This window comes from Parus major, chromosome 3 (genome assembly GCF_001522545.3).
Source record: "Parus major isolate Abel chromosome 3, Parus_major1.1, whole genome shotgun sequence".
Lineage (NCBI taxonomy): Eukaryota > Metazoa > Chordata > Aves > Passeriformes > Paridae > Parus > Parus major.
The window spans coordinates 30,779,996-30,800,025 of record NC_031770.1 but is presented as its reverse complement, the minus strand read 5'-3'; the positions used below and the strand labels follow the sequence as shown (position 1 = coordinate 30,800,025).

The window sequence follows — 20,030 nt, the reverse complement described above, 5'->3', positions numbered from 1 at the left end:
TGGAAGTGCCTAATGTCCCTTGTGAAAGGTATCCTTGAAACAGCCATGTGGGTTTGCAGCAGGGCTCAGGCCCTGCCAGAAGGTGAGAGGCAAATGTTCAAAAGAAACAGAGCAATCCAGCCCAGAGCTGCTGACAAAACCAGGCAAAGTCCAGAGGCTGTAGGGTCCTTATACTGCTTTCCTGGCAGCATTCCCTTACAAGAAGAGAGGAAGAAGACAAGAGCTCACTCCAGAGCATCCTGGTCGATTGCACTATCCAGTATTTGTCCCACAGAATAGCAGCTACTCCCAGGCAACAAGAGCAAAATTTTCTTGGCTGAGATGGGGTAAGTCAGCTCTCTGCCTCCATTCCCACAGCACCTTTGGCTGATTTCCTAATGCATTGCATGTGCGCCTCTGGCTGGAGAAGTAAGTGTTAGGGAAGGGTGGTGAGCTGAACAACAGAAGGGATGGGAAGATAATGCTGCCACCTCTTCCACTTTTAGCCTGGGAGAATCTAAAACCCAGGAAAGACCCATACCCTAAGTTTTTTAACCCTCTTCCAAGTCAGGAGAGGGGGCAGGATCTTCCTGTCCTCTGAGAGAGGAAACCACAGCACAGTAAAGCAGCCGGATGTCAGGCACAATGGCAGAAGCAGGAATCCACAACCTGGTCTTCAGTATCTCCTGTGCTCTTTCTCCAGCCCTGCAGCCAGATGCTTGGCAAGACAACATGGAAATAGGGCACCTTGCTGGGATCCCCCAGCCTCAGCCCTGAACAGTAGAAAGGCTCTGCAAGTGTGGAAGGCCCTGTGCTCCCACTCACCTTCTGCTGTGTGAAGGACCCAAGGGAACAAGCAGACTGGGGAAACCCCTGTAGCCCTCATGTCCCCAAGCACCTGTGCTGATGTGTGGCCTCCTGACACTGTGGAGTGTGGGGTGGGTTAGATCATGAGACCTCTGGTGTCCACAGTAACAAGAAACATTTATTAGAGTGAGTGTTGACTCACCTCACCCTACACTTATTCTGATGGGGTGCCTACAGTGTGAAAATGAGTCCTCTCCTGCTCCTTCTCTGTGTATGCTGGAGATCCCCACAAGTAAGACCCATGGCAGGGAGGGGAAATTCAGTTCTGGTGCAGCGCACAGATTCTAAAAGAAAAACCTCCTCTGTGTAGTGCTCATAATGCCACCTTCTTCCATCTGGGAAGGCAGCCTTAGGCAAACAAAACTTTTCCAAAGAGGGGAGGGGCAGTGGGATAAGTCTCCCAAAATGTCTCTGCTCCCACTGAACTGCTGGCAGGCAAGATCCTAGTGGGCAGCAAGACAGCAGCACAGAGGAAGGAGGCAGCCTAATGGGCCAAAGGAGTCCATCCACTCATTCAGAGCACACAACAGGCTTCCCTGAGATCTTCAGGTCATCGAAGGGCAGCAAGGCAAGGAGCTGCAATTATCAAGAGTATGGACATGTAAGCATCCAGAGTTGTGTCTTCAGCAAGCTGGGTTAGGGGCCCAAATCCTCCCTCCACCCAGTCCTCCAGCCTCCCACATCCCCTGAGAAGTGCCAAGAAACCCTGTCTGGGCTTTTCCTAGGGCTTGAGGCAAAAAGCAGTTATCCCACACACCACAGAGCCAAGGACAGGAACAACTAGAAACTTCTCCTAGGAGGGTCCCTCTATCATCCAGCTCCTGCACCCCCTGACACACTTGCAGAGCCACAAGCTTCCCCACACAGAGACTCACATCATCGTTGCCATCAGCCAGGTCCTGAGCTGTCTCATTCTCCATGTTCCTCAGGAGGGTGTCAGCCCCAGAGTGTGAGAGGATGGCAGCAATGGCAGCATCCTTGCGACCCACAGCCAGGTGCAGCGGAGTGCACCCATTGTACATCTGGGCATCCACATACGCCCCATTGCGCAGCAGGAACTGGACAGCCCTACGGTTGTGGCACTCCACAGCCAGATGCAATGGGGTCTTCCCACTTGTGCCTTCCTGCAACCCACAGATCATAAGGGTGTGGGTAGGGGGTCCCCTCAGCTGGGTCCTGCAGCACCCACCCACACCCCGTTGACTGGGTACAGAGGGCAGTCCCCATCCTGACTGCTGTCACAGCATTCAACAATGTCTCAAGGACCTTTACTCTCTGCTCCCTCAAAATTCAGTGCTCCCAAGCCTCACAGAAGCACCTGCCCCAGGGCTGAAGGGAGTGCCCAAAAGAAAAACCCACCATCCCAGCCTTTACAAAACATCACACCATGCCAGTCTTACCTGAACATCAATATTGGCACCACTCTCCAACAGCAGAGACATCATTGGGATGTTCCCTTTCAAAGTACTGATGTGCAGACAGGCTAAGCCTGTGATGGGGAGGCAGAAGAGGGAGCCACAGTCAGTCCAGTCCACTCTGAGGCACACCAATCCCAGCTGCATTCCCATTCTGCTGTGCTTCTGAATCCCTGCATACACATATCATGGTCTCTGCCCTAATCTGGCCACTAGCTTTGCCACTGCACTGCCCCCATGTCTCACCTTGCCAGTTCTGGAGCTGCAGGTCCTGGTGGTGCCCATGGGGCTGAATCGTGCCATCCGGTGTGGCTGGGCCCCCCAGCAGCTGCTGGGCACATTGCAGGTGCTGCTGCTCACAGGCCAAGTGCAGCGGGGTGTTGCCATTGCGGTCCTGCAGCCCAGGGTTCACTCCTTTGTGGATCAGTGCCTGGATGACAGTGGGCTGCTCCAGGTACACAGCAAGGTGGAGCGGGGTCTGGAGAGAAATTAGGAAAGGGGAAGTTGCCCCACAGGACACCAGGTCTGATGTCCTGTCCCACCAGTCTCCAGAAGCTAGCCTGGCAGCACAGTCTGACTGCCATGCAGGACACTGCCATGCTGTTCCCCTGCACTTCAGCTTACTGATCACCCATGGAGACATTCTTCCAAGTTATCTACCCTGCCTCATTCAAGCCATGCCTCTTCCATGGGTGTCTGCAATGTCCTGGGGCCTTGCAAAGAAATTCTTCACCCCCCCAGTGCTGGGAGCTGCCACACTTCTCTCTCAGGGTATCTCCACCTCATTCCTCTCCTCCCTGCAAAGAGGCTGCACACATAGGACCTTCACCACTCTCTGGGGGAAGCAGGTGTGGGGTCTTGGGCAAAGGGCAGACAGATTGAGCAGCTATCCAGGGAACAGCCTGTGGCATTCCTCTTCCTCCCATCTCCTGCCTAATCACAACAGCATACCTGGAAAAGATCATTTTGGATCTCCAGCACCTCCCTGGGTAGCTGAGCGATGCAGCAGAGTGCTACAGCTGGGACACAGTGGATAATGGCCAGATGAACCAACCTGTGACAGGGGAGAAAAAAAAAAGAAAAATAAGTCCCAAGTGCCATGCTCAGGAGCAGAGATCCTTCCCTGCTGCATGAAGGAATAATCTCCCTGCCTCCTCCAGTCTCCTTCCCTCCAGCTTAGAGGTCCTCCATCTTGCCCTCTCCCTGGGGAAGTTCAGCAGAAGGCCAAGGTAGGAACATGGTCTGAGGCTTCACAAGGCAGTCCTTTACTCTGATCCCCAAGGGGAGCAGACCCTCCTGTTCCTGCTAAGGAACACAGGGTCCTCCCTCAGACCTCACAGCATGTGTAGTGTTTCAATCTGGCACTGCCCAAAGTCAGTCCTCCAACTGATCTAAGTCCAAAGAGCCTGGGACGTCTTTCCCAGAGTCCTGAGTTTGATGGCTGTGGAGAGAGTTCTGAGCTCTGACAGCTGCCCGGGAAATTCTGGTTCCCTACTTCCAACAGCATGCTCTACTTCTGCTTTCCCCTCCATGAAGGCAAACAATCAAAGCTGGGTAGGAGCCCAGGGCTGGTCCAAGATCACCTGCATGACACAGTCCCTATGCCAGCTGATGTGCCAGTCCACACTGATTAGCTCTTCTCTCCCCCACACCCTTCCATTTTAGCACTGTCATGGCAGGGCTGGCACACAGCCTGCTAGCACAGAGGTGCAGCTGTCAGAGCTTGGTGGCAAGCAGGGAGCTCTGGTCCTCAGGACTGTGGTCCCCACACCTATGGGGTGGCCAGGCACCCCAGAGTGCCCCAGCCCAAGGACAGGCTTAATTTCCAGACGGCCCCTATACAGTCAGAAGAGAAGCAAGAGCACAACAGAGGCAGAGCTGAGAAGGAATTTCCAGTCCCACCTGCCAACCTCCTGTCTCCCAGGCCCCCTGCACTGAAAGCCTCACCCTCCCACCACAGGGCAGCCCCCTCAGGCCAAACCTGGCCACCATGGTCAGCAGCGAGCAGCAGGCAGCAGCTCCCACTCTGCACAGCAAGGCAGGCATGAGCTCAGCTTCCTGGTCCCTCACCACTGCACTAGAGGCCCTGGGTGGCCTCTGTCTCTGGAAGGAACCAGCTCCAAACTGAAGGCTGGGCTCTGCCACCTATGCTGCTTTGATGGAGACTGACAGGGCCAAGAGATGGAGGGTGAGAGTTGTGCCAGCCCTGGCAAGACACCCCACGCTCCAGACAGCCCAGCTTTGGGATGCCACCTGCAATGTGGGGGATAGAGAGCATCACTCCACAAACAGAAGAACAGCACCTGTCCCTAAAGCATTGCAGACAAGAAGTGGGGCTGAGGCTGCCTTTTTGCCAATGCATTGGGACATGAATGTGCTGAGAGGCTCAGAGGCCAGTTCCCAAGAATGTCCTTTATTGACCTCCTCCCAAGTTCTGCTTGAAGATCAAGGCAGCATCTGGGACCCCAGGCATCTTCAGCTGAAACCTGATTTTGAAGGCAAAACAAGGTCAGTTCCTCTCCACCCTGCTGCCAGGGGAGAGGCTGTACCCAACAGGAGAGGCTTTGTCTGCAGGGAAGCCCCAGGTTATGTTGCAGCAAGGAATTCCCCACTGGAAGGGGAAGCCACCCACATTTGCTTGCCTCTGCACAGCCATGGGGTGCCCCCTCACTGCCAGTACTCCCAGGGCAGGGGGCTGCAAGCAGGAGCCATGCAGCCCCATGGGCAGGGTCTGGCCACCTCAGTGGACCATGGGGCAGAGACACAGCCAAGGGGCCCAGCCCAGGAACAAGGCAACCAGCTGTAAGAATAGCCCTCCTCTCATCAGGCTTTTGCTAATCCTAGCCTAGGTATGATCTGAGCAGGGAGATTCCCTGCTAGGTTTTGCATCAGGTCCCTAGCCCCTGTGGTAGCACCTCTACTGAGGTCTCTCGCACACTTGCAGGGACAGCCCCTGTTTCTCCAAACTTGCTCCCAGGAACCACTTGCAGGAAGAGGCTCCAGGATCTCCCTTTTTCAGGTACAGCGGAGTTAAGACTGCTCAAATAAGGGACTTTCCACGGCAATTCAGCTTGAACTTTAAACTGCTGATGCTTTCACTTTCCAGAGCCACACCGGGCTCCCAGGGGAGAGTAGTGCTCAGGGTTGTGTCCCATAGCAGACAGCCCTTGTGCCCCAGGAATCCCCCAGGCCCCTCTGTCACTACCCACACTACACTACACTATCATGTGGGGACGAGCGTGCTAGTCACCCAGGGGAGATGGAAACCCCCAGGCAGCCCTCTGCCACTACCAGCACCTCACTTTTCCTGGCTTGGCTGCCTTTGCAGCTCAACAAGACAGTGGAGCCGCTTTGGGCTGGGCTGACACTGAGCTAGTTTGGGCATCCATGCTGCAGAGGCAATGGGGATGAGCATTGCCCTGGCCAGAGCTCTGGTTTTCACCTTGCAGCTGAGATGTGCCTGCTTTGAAAGATTGCTTCCCCCCTCCTCCCCCTTCCTTCTCCAACCGGGTGCAGCCCCCTCCTGGGCTTTCATTTCTGCATTCATTCTCGCCTTTCCTCATTACCAGCCCTCAACTTCCTGAAATGGCTGCCAAGAACCTGAGCTACTTGGGGGAATCATCACAAGGCCAGTGGGCTGGGAGGAGCCCTACACGAGCACATGTGCACTGAGGCATTCTGTGCTACTGGCAGTGCTGCCAACCAGAAGCTGGGATTATCTCTTAACTCAGGAAACCTCTTACACCAAGGAGACCTGAGGTGCAGACATCATGCCAGTCTCCACTTTTTTCCAGCAAGGCTACAAGCACACCTCTCTCTGTGTCACAGCAGCCACGCAGTCCAGCTGCTGATGGGCTGCTGTGTGCTGGCACATCGTGTGCCACAGCCAGGGCATGGCAGCAGAGAGACACCCGATCTCTGACCGAACCTCTCCTTGCCCAGCCACAGCAGTGTGCCCTTGCCAGAACAAGCCCTCCACCCTTCTATGCCCAGATCCTTGCCCATCCCGGGCTGCCTGCACATCTCTCCTCTGCTTTCCTCTACTTGCCTGCTCCCTCCCTCCCCATGCTTTTGCCTGCAGCCACAGGGTGGGTGTCCAGCAGGAACTGTCAGAAAGTGCAACAGAGAGTTTTGGAAAGGGCAAGGGATGGAGGAGCTGTGAGCAAGGTCTGAAAAACGAGCTTCACATATTTTTAATAGAATTGAAAAGTTTAATAGAAAGACAATTAGGAGATAAAAATCAAGTATACAGATACAGCCAGGTGTCCCTGCATTCAGCCAAGAGAGCACACCTTACTAACAAAGGACTGTCCCTTAAAAACAGAATCCTAATACATATACATAAATTCTCATACATATTCATATATTCTTCTTAAGTTTTTTGATGTTCCTTTGTTTAGTTTTTACCTTGCCCCCTTCCCAATAGATCAATCTTCTTGGCGCCACTGGGTTTTCTATCCTCTGATAAGGATGCAATAAATCCTTCTCTTGGAGGACAAGATTATCTTAAATGTAGAGGGGGGTCTCTGACTATCTTTTCAGTCTCTGGGCTATAAAGCACAAACTACTTTTTGTTTATAATATCATGTTATAGTCTAACATATGTATTATACCACTATTTCTAAATTTCATCAATAACAGAAATAAAAGAAACTATATTAGTACAACAACGTTTTCTAACCTTATACATATAACATCCATTACAGTATTTGTGAAAAGCCAGTAATACAATATGCATTTATAACAAAGGAAAACACAGCAGGAGTAGGGACTGCTGGGTTCATTCTCAGCTTTTCCACTTGCTCACCAGCTCTGCCCCAGCATAAAAGGGGACTCAGCACTCTGAATCACAAAGGCACAGGACATCCCCTGCACAGTGATCTACCCATCATCAGAGAGATAACAACCACAGATAGGGAGTCTGGGGCTATCCCTGGGAATGAACATGCCATGCCCAAAGTGGTCCCAGCTTAGGCACAGGAGTGCATCCATTTCCACAGTGCTGCCCATCTCCAACTTCTGAGTGACTTCAAGTGTCTAGTAGGAAAAGCTTCCACACATGAGGACTGGAGGCAGGCGAACAGGGTAAGGGGTGACACACAGCTCTCACTCACAAGCAGAACTGATGAAGTTCCACCAGTTCTCTGGCTATCCTGTTCCAGCTCTCTAAAAAAGGAGCTGACCATGCAGATCTCCCCATCTGTAGAGCAAGACACATTGTCCATAGAGCAACCTCTCCCTTCACCGTCTTACCCCAGAAGCACCTTAATCAGGTGATCCAGCATTCAACTGAATTTGCTTTGACAAATTTTTCTCCCTCTCTAGATAAGGTGCCTGTCTGCAGCAGGAACAGCTCATTCCCAGCTTCTTGTTTTGGCAGAGTGGAGGAGTACAAAATCACACAAACGATTCACACAAGAGAAACTTGTTCAGGGGAGGAAATGGCCCCAGCAGCAATAGAAAGGAGAGCAAGGGAGGAGGAAAACAGCAGGGGAATTCCATACTTACCCTACTCTCCTGTTCCAGCCCTGTAACCTGCACTGCTAACCGCTTCCTCAGCCAACAGCACAAACCTCTGCCAGCAGGCTTAGCAAGCACAGCTCAATCCTGTCCTGCACCCCTGAACCAGGCCAGCCTGGCTCCCCTCCTTCCTCCCCACATACCAATGCAATGCTGTCCTGGTCCTTAAAAGCTGTTCCAGATGCCCTCTGGCAGCTCCAAGGGAGCAGCGGATCTCAGCTGCCTTATTCCATGTTCTGTGTTCCTGCCTACCAGTGAGGTATCCTCACTGTCTCAGGATTTTCTTTTAATGAGGCCCAAGCCATGAGTCTAAGATACCTCGGGTCCCCTCTTCAGCTCTGGATCTGCCCCAGTCAGAGGGGCTTCCCAACTCTGTGACACAGAGAGCATCCCACATAGCTCATTGGGAGGCACACAGTAACCACTCACAGCTCAGACCCCACCACCTCTTCCTACACAGTCATGTCTGACTCCTCATTTTTTCACATTATACTAAAAAAACCCAAACCTAAGCCAATAAAAAATGAGATTTTTTGTGTTAAATTATCTGAGCTCAACCTATTTCCAGCAGCAGTTGAGCCTGCCTGCAGAGTGCAAGGACCTGAAGCCCTACACACCTTGGCTGATCTGTTACAGCCAAGCTTCTGCATCCCAGGAAATGGAAATTTCCAGCCATTCTTTCCCTTCCTCTGTGCTGAAGTTCCCTGTGGTTGTCCCCAGCTCCAAAGCAAACCTAGGCAGGCGGAAAGTCTGAAGAAACTTCCTCCAGGCCAGGCTGAAGTCATCCAAATGGAAAAAAACCTCTTGCATGCGCTATCTCAGAAGGCTGCCAGGACTTACCCACTTTACGCCAAGGTTGTGTGTGTGTGACCCTGCAGCAGCCAGCAACTTCTGGGGCATTCCAAAGCAACTTGTGCAAAGTGACTAGCCTTGCTTAGAGGGACACCAAGCTCCTGTTTACCAAACTCCTGAGCACACATAGAGGCACAGCTGAGAGTTCAGGGACAGGGAGCTAGACACTGGAAAATCTCCCCCCTGGCAGACCCATGTTAGGACTCACTTTCTCTAATGCCCCACAATTGGCAGCATGCTAGGGAGTAACTTGGGATGAACTTGAATCCTGGCAATCAAGAAAGGTTTCTGAAGACCCTCTGATAAAACCAAGAGCATCTCCCATTTAACTATGGCCATCCCACTGCTGAGCAGCTGGCAACAGCCCAGGCCAGCAAAGCAGGGGGACTCCCAGCCTGAAAAGCAACAAGGTGTGCTCTCTGCATCAGACTTCATTAATCCTTCTAAAACTGTGTCTCTCCAGTCCTCTGCTTCTTTTTCCTTCTTTCCCTTTCTTTTATCTTTCCTGTCACACTGTGAGCACTCCCCCAGGTACACAGGGGTTCAGCAACACCCTGGTACAGCAGGGCAAGCAGTGAGAATGCAGCTGCACTGGAGCAGACAGCCTGAATGGGGACAACCTCTATTCCCCTGCTCAGGGAAGATCTCCAGCCCAGGACTACATGACTCAAGAGGGTTATGACTGGCCCATGCCAGTGAATGGTTAGAAGTGGCTCTTGGCCCCTTCAAGATGAACCTTCATGCTTAGCGACAACCCATGCTGGTAAGGGAGGCCCCTTCACTACCATCATGTGAAGAGTTCTGAACATCAGCTCCCATGGGGCCCTGAATTTACTAGATTAACTGTCCCCCAAGCCCTTGTCAAGACATTTCAGCCCACAAGTCACTGGCACGTGATTTCTTATCAGCAGATGGGGCACCACTTGTCTCTGGTCGAAGGAGGAAGTCAGGCTTCCTCTGCTCCCCTCCCTCCCTGAAACACACACCCAACCAAAACCACACAGTCTCATTTTCCATCTGAAGGAGGTCTAGGTCTTCCTTCTGTGATTGAGCCAGGGTCCCTCAGCCTTCACCCCTGCAGAAGTGCTGCACTGCTTTGCATATGGAGCCCCATGCAGAAGACAGTCACTCTCCTGCAGAGGTGGAGCCCCCAGCCTTTCCATCACCACGGCATTAGGTGCAATGGCAGAAAGTGGTATGTGGCCCAAGGACCAGCACAGGCAGAAAGGAAAACATGTTTTTAAGTTTAAGATAGACTATACAGTCCTAGAAAGAGGAAACTCTGCATAACTTCACACACTGATGAATCAACTCTACCTCTCCAGAGCTGGCAGTCTAACATCAGCCAAAGGAAATGGGAAGGTTTTCTCTTGTGCTGAAACAAAAACAGGTGATCCTTTCACACCCCATTTCACATCAAAGGAGCTGGTCCCACATGCAGAATGCTGGCACTGTGCATCTGCCAGGTGTGGCTGAGAAAGATGGGGTTTCCTAGATGAATCTTCACAAAGGCTGAGGTGGTCTAGAGGTTGGGACACAACAATAAATCTGCCTGCAGTCTGCTCAGAGGCGGCCAGGCCTACAACTGGAAAGCCCCTCTCTTCACTTCCACACACAGCAGTCCCATCAGGACCCAAGTCAGCAGAAAAGAAGCTTGTTTACATGGAAGAGACAGATATGTGGAGTTTTGGGTCACAAGGAAAGGATAGATGCTTGGAGGAGACTATTTGAGCTTGATTGCACAAGGTTTGTTCTCTACCTGCCTACACTGTAAGCAGGACACAGATCGCTGCCCAAAGTGCACCCACCTTCTTCCGCTTGCCACCCCACTCCTCATGCTTGACTTCTGCCCTCGCAGCTGAGCCACACTCTCTTTGGGACTAATGTGCCTGATTACTGTGGCTCTGACTTTTCTGAGGCAGAGGGGCTGCCAGTGGCACTAGGGAGCCATGGAGAGGATGACATTTGGGCAAATAGTTCTTGGAAGACAGCACGAATGCATTTCACTGGCCATCATACCCCCATCCTTCCTGTTGGCCAATTTCCTTCCTACCAAAGTGAGACTCCTTCTAACTTTGGGCACAGGGAGAGACAGTTTTAGCCCCATTGCTTCATCCTGCCTGCTCTGACGCTCCTCTCCTGTGGAGTCAGGCAGGGAGGTATCCAAGGAGGATCCTCCTGATGCTCCAACCGCCCAAGCATGCGCTCTTCATCTCTGCCACCACCTACTGTTCTTACCTCACAAATGCCACGCTGACAAACACAGGCACACCTTGAGATGGCACAGGTGGGTGAACTTGAGGGAGCTATGGACAGTGAAGATTTTTTTCAGATGTAGAGCTAAGTCTTTTGCCAGTTCCTTTAGTGCAAGCCCAGCTTGCTCCTCTCAGCTCAGTACCAGCCAGGGCATCTGGGGAAACAGGAACTACTTGGCCAAAACTCCTGAACTTTCTGTATTTTCAAAATTGCTATTACAGGAAAGTGTAGTTGCCCATGTCTTCTGAAATATAATGATACTATGCCTGGAGCTGTTTTGTAGTGGACATTTTAAAAAGGCACGTGAGGAGAGGTGCTGCTGACAGAGATGAAAAGAAGATGGGTTTGTCTGGCTGGATGAAAGGGATGTAGCCTGTGGCCATCTGATCCCTTCTCTCTGGGGACCTTCTGCCACTGGATGAGAAATTGCAGCATAGACTTTAGCATTACTATCAGCCCTGACTTGTTTTCACATACAAAACCGGTGGCAATTCAATGAGTCACTTAGTGATCACAGTCCACATTTGCACCAACCTGAGTGGTGGATGTTCAGCACTTCTAAATATAAGTGCCACCTACCTCTGCCACAGGGTCAGGAGGAGAGACAAGAATAGCAAAGGCAAAAATCCACAGCCTCACCACTCTAATCACAAGAATAGGGGTTTTTTCCAGCAATGCGAGTAGATCCCAGGAACGCCTGTCACCTATGTGACCATGGTGAGCCCAGAGCTGTACAAGCAAGAGACCTATTGCTCCCTCTCTCACTCTTTACCAATTTCCTGTTCTGAAATGCACTGACTGTGAGAGAAAACAGAAGAGCAAAGGCAACCGTTTGGAGAGCTCTCTGAGAGCCTCTCCTGCCTACAGTAACCAAGGCGCCACTGATTAATGTTTTCCTAGTTAATAAGATGTTTGTGTTAGGTCTCTCCAAGCAAGTCTGACAGGCAAAGGGCTTCAATCACCAAACAAGACAGCCTCAAGCACTAAAAGCATCTCCAAACAGCTGCATCTGTGGGGCTCAGTAATAAAACAAAAAGCCAGGAGCCCTGGGCACACCATGACAGACAAACCTGGGGGGAAGCAATACTTCCACAGCTCTGATTAAAAGATGCCTGGCTCTTTCTCCATGGACACCTTGACTCTAGTGTTACAGCTGGGAAGACTGCCAAAGCTCCTCCTTTCTGAGGAGTCACAGAATCAACCTGTAGATAGGATAGGACTAGAAAGCCTGTGTGGGGAGTGGGGGAGGCTGGGTTTAGTCTAACTTTGCTTGCCATTGGACTTCCAGCCAATCCTCAGAACAGATCCCACAGTCAGCCTTAATGAACTAATTAGCAGATGCACAGACTCCTTCCTAACAGGGAAGTAAACATTCAGGCTGTCTCCCAGCTCATCTTCAGCTTCAATCCAGATGTGTTCTGCCAGGCAAGGACAGAGCTTTCTTGCAGCTCTTGCTACTGAAGACATTTGCTTGATCATGTCAGTGCCTCTAAGTTTCTCTTCCTCTTGCACCATTACTCAGAATTAAACTCTAGCCTGGTTTTGGGGAAAAGCTTTGCACTCAGCTGTGAGAATGCTTTGCTCATGCTCTGTGTGTACACTCATGATGAAAACCTTCCATCGAGGGAATGTAGAACAGGAAAAAACGCTGTGATTAGCTGAAGGTAATTACCAGAAGTCAAACCAAATAACTCTGGTGTGATGCCTCTGCCCTCGAGAGGCAGAGGGCAGATGTGGGAAGCCCCCCTCGTTAAGAGAACAACTTGTCTCTGTCACAGAAGCTCAGGACGGTAGCCCTATATCGGGGTGTGTGTCACAACTGTGCGAAAAGCCAGGGCTCTGCAGGCAAATTGGCAAAGTAAGGCTATTCCCACCTGAGAACAAATAGCTCTTGGGCTGCTTGGTTGAGCAGTGTCTAACACAGCCATCACAAGGTCTTGCCCTGCATGGCCAATCTTGTTTCAGGACTTGCTTATGTGCCATCTCATGAAGCCAAGCCTTCCCCATTGTGGTGGAAACGTGTTCTCTGGGGAAGAGACAGTGGGGAGGAAGGGGGGCTTGACTGGCTCCCCCCTTTCTTCTAGTTGTTAGCAGTCCTGTAGCAAGCGGAAGCTGGCTTCCTATGGTGGGTTCATTCTATGCCATGTAGCCTGCAGTGCATCTCCTCCTGCTCACTCCACTGGACCTGGCTCAGGTACCTCTCAGGCAGGGTGAGGGGGTCATCCACCCAAACCTGGATGCCAAGCATCGACGCGCACCAAAGGCGGGAGGCCCTTAGGACAGGGGTCCGGGGAGACCTTAACAACACAGCTGAACGGATGCTCCTCGGGAGAGGGCTGGGGACCACGGCAAACACAGCCTGGCTTATCTGTAGGCACCGGCTCCCCACCGCCGGCCGGCTGCAAGGGGAGCAGCCCGGGGCTGGGGGAGCAATCGTTCGCAGCTCCCCGGGGATCACTCACGTGTCTCCGTCCTCCGAAAGGTAGGTGAGGGCCTCCAGCTGCTGCCGGCTGAGCCCCTCGGGCCGGGGCGGCGGCTCCTCGGGGCGGCCCACCGGAGCCCCCGGCAGCTCGGGCAGAGCGTCGGGCAGGGCGCCGGAGCTGTAGCTGGAATCCAGCCGCTCCTCGGAGACGGCAGCCTCGGCGAGGATCTCCTCGAGGGCCTCGGGGGCGGCAGGAGGGCCCTCGGGCGCGGCGGGGGTCTCCCTGCCGCCCGGCAGCGAACGCAGCGACTCGATGCCCGAGTCGCACTGCCCGTCCTCGCCCTCCCAGCTCGCCGCTTCCTTGCGGCAGTCGCCGCCCGCTGCCCGCGACATGGCTCAGCGCCCGCCGTCCGCCGGCCCCGGCCCGGGTCCCGCTCCCGGCACCGCTGCCGGAGGGCTCATGGCCGGAAAGCCACCGAGAGGCGGCCGGCGCAGAGTCTAAGGCGCCACGGCTCCGCCTCCGCCGCCTGCTCCTGCTGCCCCCGCCGGCCCTGACTCAGCCGCGCCCGGCCCGCCTGCCCGGGATTCCCCAGCCGCCGCCCCGCCCCGGCACTACCACGGGCTGCCTCTCCCCGCCCTCTGTCTGGGGGAACCACGGAAGCACCGAGAGGGAGGAAAGTTAAGGTGGCCGCGGCAGCGTGGACGAGGGCCGGCACCCGGGGTGCTCAGGGGAGGGAGGTGGCTACACTCTACTTCCCTCTGCCGAGCAAGACATGCTGGTCTGTCCTGGGCTTGCCTTGTCTCCTGCCCGGTTGGTTTGGGTTCTTTAAATAACAGGCAGGTCTGCCAAGGGAGCGAGAGGGACTCTGTCCAAGCAGGCGGTGTGTGGGTGAGGATGCTGTTGCGTGTGCAGGTGCTGAAGGAAGACACAGGCTCTGTGGGAAACAATATAGTGGATGTCACTTGTATCAGAGGTGCAAACAAGGCGCTAGCTTTTCCCGTGTGCATACATTAAACTGTTCCACCCTCTCATCCGTTCTGCCTTTATAGAAAATGCTAGGAGGTCACTGTAGCTGACTGCATAAGCCTCTTGGTCCAGCTGCTTCCCACCACCCTTCTGTGTTGCAAATAGAAATCCTTTCAAAGCCCAGAGTGGCTACCAGGGCTCACACACGCCATAGAGATCAAAGCTGAAAATAGAAGGCCCAGATCACTGCCTGTGAATGACTGACAAGACTGTATTTCAGTGCTCTCCTCCCAATGCCAAAACACTTATGGATCTGCATAGACATCATGTAATTACTTTCCAGTGTCCCAAGCAGTGGGCTTTCTTCAAAAGACAAACTAGATAGCTCTGAACACAGCTGACAATTTAAAATGAGTTTCACTTTTTGCTTTTGTTGCTTGAGATGACTTTCTGTTTGCAGGATGCCCATTCTTCCAGTTCATCTGAGCAGGAGGGGAACATTCTCCTGCAAGATAGCTTACTTGGGAAGAGCTTGGTGATGGATAGTGGTGATGGACTCACAGGAACCACATGCAGAGTGACAAATATTTCCCTATCCCACACTGCAACTGTTGCTTTGGGTTTGTAGGAAGAAAAGTTTTGGGGTGTGAGGGCAGCAGCCGGAAGACAGATAAGTCTCTTTCGGCATCAATGACTTCCAGTCACAAGTTTTCCTCCCGTGCTCAGGATCTGGTTCAGTCTCTCCAGTTGCATCTCTGGCACTGTGTCACTGCAAGATTACAATTATTAAGGGAAAGCAGCTTCTCCCACGTCTGTCAACTCTCTCCAGTGAAGTGTGGGGATCTGGGCCACATATCTATGTCAGTCCCTCTCACACCCTGCTGGTGGCTGCATCCCAGCTTCACCTGTAGCTGTTCCTGCTTCCTACACAGAATTTCTATTCTTTCAGCTTTCCATATCCAACTACTACTAGGTTATCCATCAATTGCCTTCCTAAACGCTTCTGCCATTTTCTCTAGTAACATACTAGATGCAGCTCCATCGCAGAATGGTTCTTTGTACACCTTTTTATGTAAAAAATGGTCAAATCAACACAAACTTGTGCACTCATAACAAGGATTGAATTTTTTTTTGTGAACTAGCATAGAGGTCGGGGAACCAGTCAGTTCAGAGATCCTCACTCTCCCCTGGAGAACTTCTCCCTAGGCAAGACACTTTAATGTCATGCAGAGAAAAAGTGTCACTCCCAGAGGCCTTTGAGTTGAATGTGTTAATTTGTTACACCCCATTGGTTTCCCTCCCTATCAATCCACGCTGATACATGTATCCAAGTTTCCCCCTCCCCTCTCTTTCCCTATAAATATCCCAGTTTTTTTTGCTCTGTTCAGAGTGTTGCTGTCACTGGCTCCCTTCACTGAGGGCCCTGCTATACTGAAGGCTATTTTTCAGTGGAATGCCATACAGGGCTCTAGTCTCTCTCTCCGTGTTGCCTGCACACTGCTGCTGAGCTGAAATCACTCGCCGGGCAGAGGATGTGCCTGTGCCCCTGGGCAGTCCTTTTCAGGATGGCTTCTTCAGGGTAGTCGCGGCACCCCTGTCATTGACATCGCCACGGCAAGTGGCACCCAATGTGGGGCAGTCAAAGAGCCCCTGAAGAAGTGTCCGCCTGCAGTTTTAACTGCAGAGTGTGCCGCTGTTGGAGCTGCCACCCTCCGAGGAGAACCTCTTGTGTTCTAGCAAGAGGCAATCCGAAGGGCTGCCACCAGGACCCTCGGTGACCATCTGGGGCTAAGAAGACAGAAGATAGAAGAGCCCTTGAGGCCCGGCCGCCAGGTGACCACCCACCCACCAGCTTTCTGTTGGCCTCATCGGCATCGGCCGAAGAAAACTTGTGAGTTCATACCCTTGAGGTTTTTTGGGCCTTTCTCATTTTCGTTTGCATTTTGCTGCTGGGTGGGGGGTGAGACTGACCCCTCCTGAGAGGGACTTTTATATCCAAGTTGTGGGCACCCTCAAAGCGGGAAATTTTAAGTTTTCAAGAGGGGAGTTAAAGAGACTTATTCATTGGATTTTTAAACATTTTAAAGTTGATTCTAATTCTGTTAAATTGGGAAAATTTTGGGACAATGTAGGGAGAAAGTTATATACTGTTCAGGCAGGAGGAAATTTATCAGTTGCCAAGTTTTTTCCTTTGTTTCAAACCATTATACTTTCTGTTGAGAAAGAGGGAAAAAGTGTTGATGAAGTTTTGGACCCCCAGTTGAAATCCCCGTCCCCGTTACACTCTCCAAGTGTGCCTAAACCCTCTTCCCTACCTGAGGGACAGTTGGCGGGTAGATGTAGCCTAGAGGCACAGGGTTGCTGTCATCTCCCTGACACCCCCTCACCACCTCTCTACCCTTACCAGGACGGCACTGGCCATGCCGCTCTGGACCTTTCCTCTACCCTCCTCCCTATGCCCACATACCCGGTTGCATCCCCCCCGGTTCTTAACGTTAGTAAAGATGGTGCCAGCAACGTGGCCAGCCCCACCATCTTGTCTCCTTTGCACCCAGGTTTTCCCGCCTTTGCATCTCAAAATGACCACTTTCCTGCCTCTAACCCTTCTCTTCCTGTCACGCCCTGCTTCCTCTTCCCCTCCCACTGTGTCGTTGGGTGTAACTGCATCGGGCCCCTCCCCTTCCACCGGGAAACTCCTCCTAGTTGTGGACTCCAGTCATGCCCCTTCCAACCAGAGCTCTGCCCCCAATGGCATTCTCACCACCAGTGCCCCCAACACTGGGACCGGAAGTGGTAATGACGGCAACCGGAAGGAAGCCATCTTGGCTTCCTCAGCCACTCACAAGCGAGCCAGTACCGGTTGCCTGAAACGGCCACGCGCTGTCATCAAGCGCCCCCCATCTCCACCAGGAGATGAGGGCTGTGAGTCCGAGTCCTCATATTCAGAATCTGAATATGAGGACCACTGGGCCGATGTACAGAGGGACCCATGCGGGCAGGGGACTCAGCCCTGTCCAAAAAGATCTTAGCTTTCCCTGTGGTACATAAGAAGGACAGGGCAGGGTCACACATTAATGTATGGGAGACCCTACACTACAGGAAGTTACAGGAGCTGTGCAAAGCCGCTGAAGAGCATGGCCGGAGCTCTCATTTTTTCAAACACCTACTGGAAGCCACCTTCACCGCCCATATCATGATGCCTCATGATATTAAAAATATCATGAACTGCCTTCTCTCCCCAGCAGAATACATGCTATGGGAAAAGCAGTGGAAAAAACATCCAAAACAGTTGGCAGATGCATATGCCAAGGATGCCAACAAACCAAATTTAACTCTAGAACAACTGGCAGGGGAAGGTGACTTACAGAAACCAAGAGATCAGGCCCGAGATCTGCCTGAGGCAGCGTTACATGACATTGCTAATGCTGCCAAGACATCTCTTTTTGTCACTCCTGATGATAAGGTGCCTACGCAGAGCTTCACAAACATTAAACAAGGGGCAAGTGAATCCTTTATTAAGTTTGTAGATAAACTAAAATTGGCAATTGAAAAACAAATAGAGGGCTCCCAAGCACAAAAGGAATTACTCGCCAAGATGGCAATGGTCAATGCAAATTCAGAATGCAAGGTAGTTTTACGAGCCCTTCCATTTGACCCCAAACCAACCATTGACCAAATGGTAGAAGCCTGCACCAAGCACTTCGTTGAACATATGGTGGCAATAGCGATAGCTAAGGGAGTGGCAGAAGGCATGTCTTGCGCTTACGCTGGAGACTCCAGCACAAGCCGCTGCTTTAATTGTGGTGAACCTGGACATTTTTTTAAAGACTGCCCAGAGAGACATTTTCTACAACCACCTACCCACCAATGGTTACCCAGATCAAATTGGCATTCAGGAAACTTCAGAGCGTGGGATGGCCCTGCTCTTTGACATCAAATCAAATGCCACTGCGCTCCTCCTGCCAAGTCCACCATCCTGCCTCCACGGGGACCACGATCTCAGACCCAGCAGGTGGCATGATTCAGATGGGAACCTGGCTCCAATTGGTAACCAGACTCTCCTTGCAGCTTAAGGGTGACTGTGTTTATAAGATCCCCACAGGGAAACATGCACCACCAGGTGGTCCCTCCAACATTTTAATACTTGGGGATCCAATTAACTCTCCGGGACAAGTCCATATAACACCTGAAGTCCAGACCTTACACCCAGGAGATGAAATTTTCATCTCTTTAACTTGCACAGAGCCTCCTTATTTTTTAAAACAGCAGACTCCAGTGGCCCAAGCCTTTTTGTTACCAAACGACTGTCCAGAACAGGTTCCCCTCAATCCCACCACCATGTGGACTCAGGTTGTGGGTTCCAACAAGGCTGTAATGGAGTGCAGCCTGTTCTGTAAAGGTGAAAAGATCCATCGCCCAGGAATGCTGGATACTGGAGCAGATGTTACCATCATTGCCTGTTCCAAGTGGCCAGCCAACTGGGAATTGCAGCCTGTGGCAGGGATGATTTTGGGAATTGGGGGAGAGGGTATGCTTCTGTGTCGACACCATCTGGTCCTAGGTGGCTCCCAGGGAAAAATATAAAACCATACTTAGGCCCTGCAAACCCTGCACCAGAACCAGATCAATCAGAATCTCCTGAGACCCACACAGGTTCTCAAAAACAACAAGCCACCGCAGCCTGGAGACGGAGATGTCGCTGGAGCCCACCGAGCCAGCCCGCCACCAGACCATTGATCAGACGGTGACTGACACAGCTTACCGCCAGACCACCCACTTCATATAAGCCAAATCGTCGTGCCACCGGGACTGCAAAAAGATAAGAGCCAACGTACAGCTCGACACTGTGAAATGCACAAGTTCCTCTAACTCCTTTCCCTTCCATTTTCCCTCCCCCTCTTCCCTTTCTCACCTTAAATACCTACCCTTAAACTACCCACTTGTTAATTTGCACCAGACGCACCTTAATGCTGCTGCTGCTGGTGTCTGGTCATGTGTCCCCTATGCACAAAATGACCCCACCAGCAAACCACTACCTCATCCCCTGTACCCGTTCCCTTCTTAATTTATAAAAGGAAAAAAAAAGGGGGGGAGCCTCCCCTCCGAAACCAGAAGTTAACCTTTTTATGTTCCATTATAGACCATGGAGGCAGAACCATCCTTAAGTTCCTGACCTTCTGGATGCTCCTGAGAACATCTGTCGTGGATGCCTGGCTGGTAGCACAGCCCCAGGAGAATGTGTGGATCACCCTCGCAAAGACTCTCAAGCAAGACTACATGTGCTTGTCCATGGGCAGTGCCACCACTCCTTGCCCATGGACAGAGCTGCGAGGAATTTGACAGGCTGTGCTGCTTCAGCTTCTCCAATCACGGCGAAAGCATCCACACACGCATCCAGAAAATTAACAACCTGGTCCAGGAACTCAAAAGGAAAAGGAGGCCCAATGGTTTGAGGACCTTTTGGGCAGTTGGGGACTCAAGGGATGGGTTGCCTCCATCTTAAAAAACCATTTTTTGAATTCTCTTAATTATAGTTATTTTTTTATGTATGTTGTGTTTTAAAAAGTTGCTAACTAGGTCTCTGGGAGATGCCTTTTTATTAAATAAAGAAGGAGGAGTTGTGGAGGCCGGGGAACCACTCAGTTCAGAGATCCTCTCTCTCCCCTGGAGAACTTCTCCCTAGGCAAGACACTTTAATGTCATGCAGAGAAAAAGTGTCACTCCCAGAGGCCTTTGAGTTGAATGTGTTAAT

The 20,030-nt window shown here is 51.9% G+C and overlaps 1 protein-coding gene and 1 long non-coding RNA gene across 2 annotated transcripts; one reads left to right on the top strand and one right to left on the bottom strand.

Moving 5' to 3' along the window:
* Positions 1-942: 942 nt before the first annotated feature.
* NFKBIE (NFKB inhibitor epsilon) lies at positions 943-13,808 on the bottom strand. The gene is made up of 6 exons (XM_015620999.3): positions 13,352-13,808; positions 3,213-3,315; positions 2,508-2,739; positions 2,247-2,335; positions 1,722-1,970; positions 943-1,422 (listed from the first exon to the last, which is right to left on the bottom strand). The coding sequence occupies exons 1-6, from the start codon at positions 13,702-13,704 to the stop codon at positions 1,357-1,359; spliced, it is 1,092 nt and encodes a 363-aa protein (XP_015476485.1). The 5' UTR covers positions 13,705-13,808; the 3' UTR covers positions 943-1,356.
* Positions 13,809-14,042: 234 nt separating this feature from the next.
* On the top strand, positions 14,043-20,009 carry LOC117244016. The gene is made up of 2 exons (XR_004496305.1): positions 14,043-16,169; positions 19,419-20,009. It is a non-coding gene; the product is annotated as an uncharacterized LOC117244016 (long non-coding RNA).
* The last annotated feature ends 21 nt before the right edge of the window (positions 20,010-20,030 follow it).

Excerpts from the sequence above, each read along its gene's own strand:
- NFKBIE (XM_015620999.3), bottom strand. The coding sequence starts at position 13,704 with ATGTCGCGGGCAGCGGGCGGCGACTGCCGCAAGGAAGCGGCGAGCTGG. Across the intron at positions 2,336-2,507 it reads GCAGCTCCAGAACTGGCAAG|GCTTAGCCTGTCTGCACATC; the intron begins GTGAGACATGGG and ends TCCCCATCACAG. Across the intron at positions 1,971-2,246 it reads GTGCCAATATTGATGTTCAG|GAAGGCACAAGTGGGAAGAC; the intron begins GTAAGACTGGCA and ends TGTGGGTTGCAG.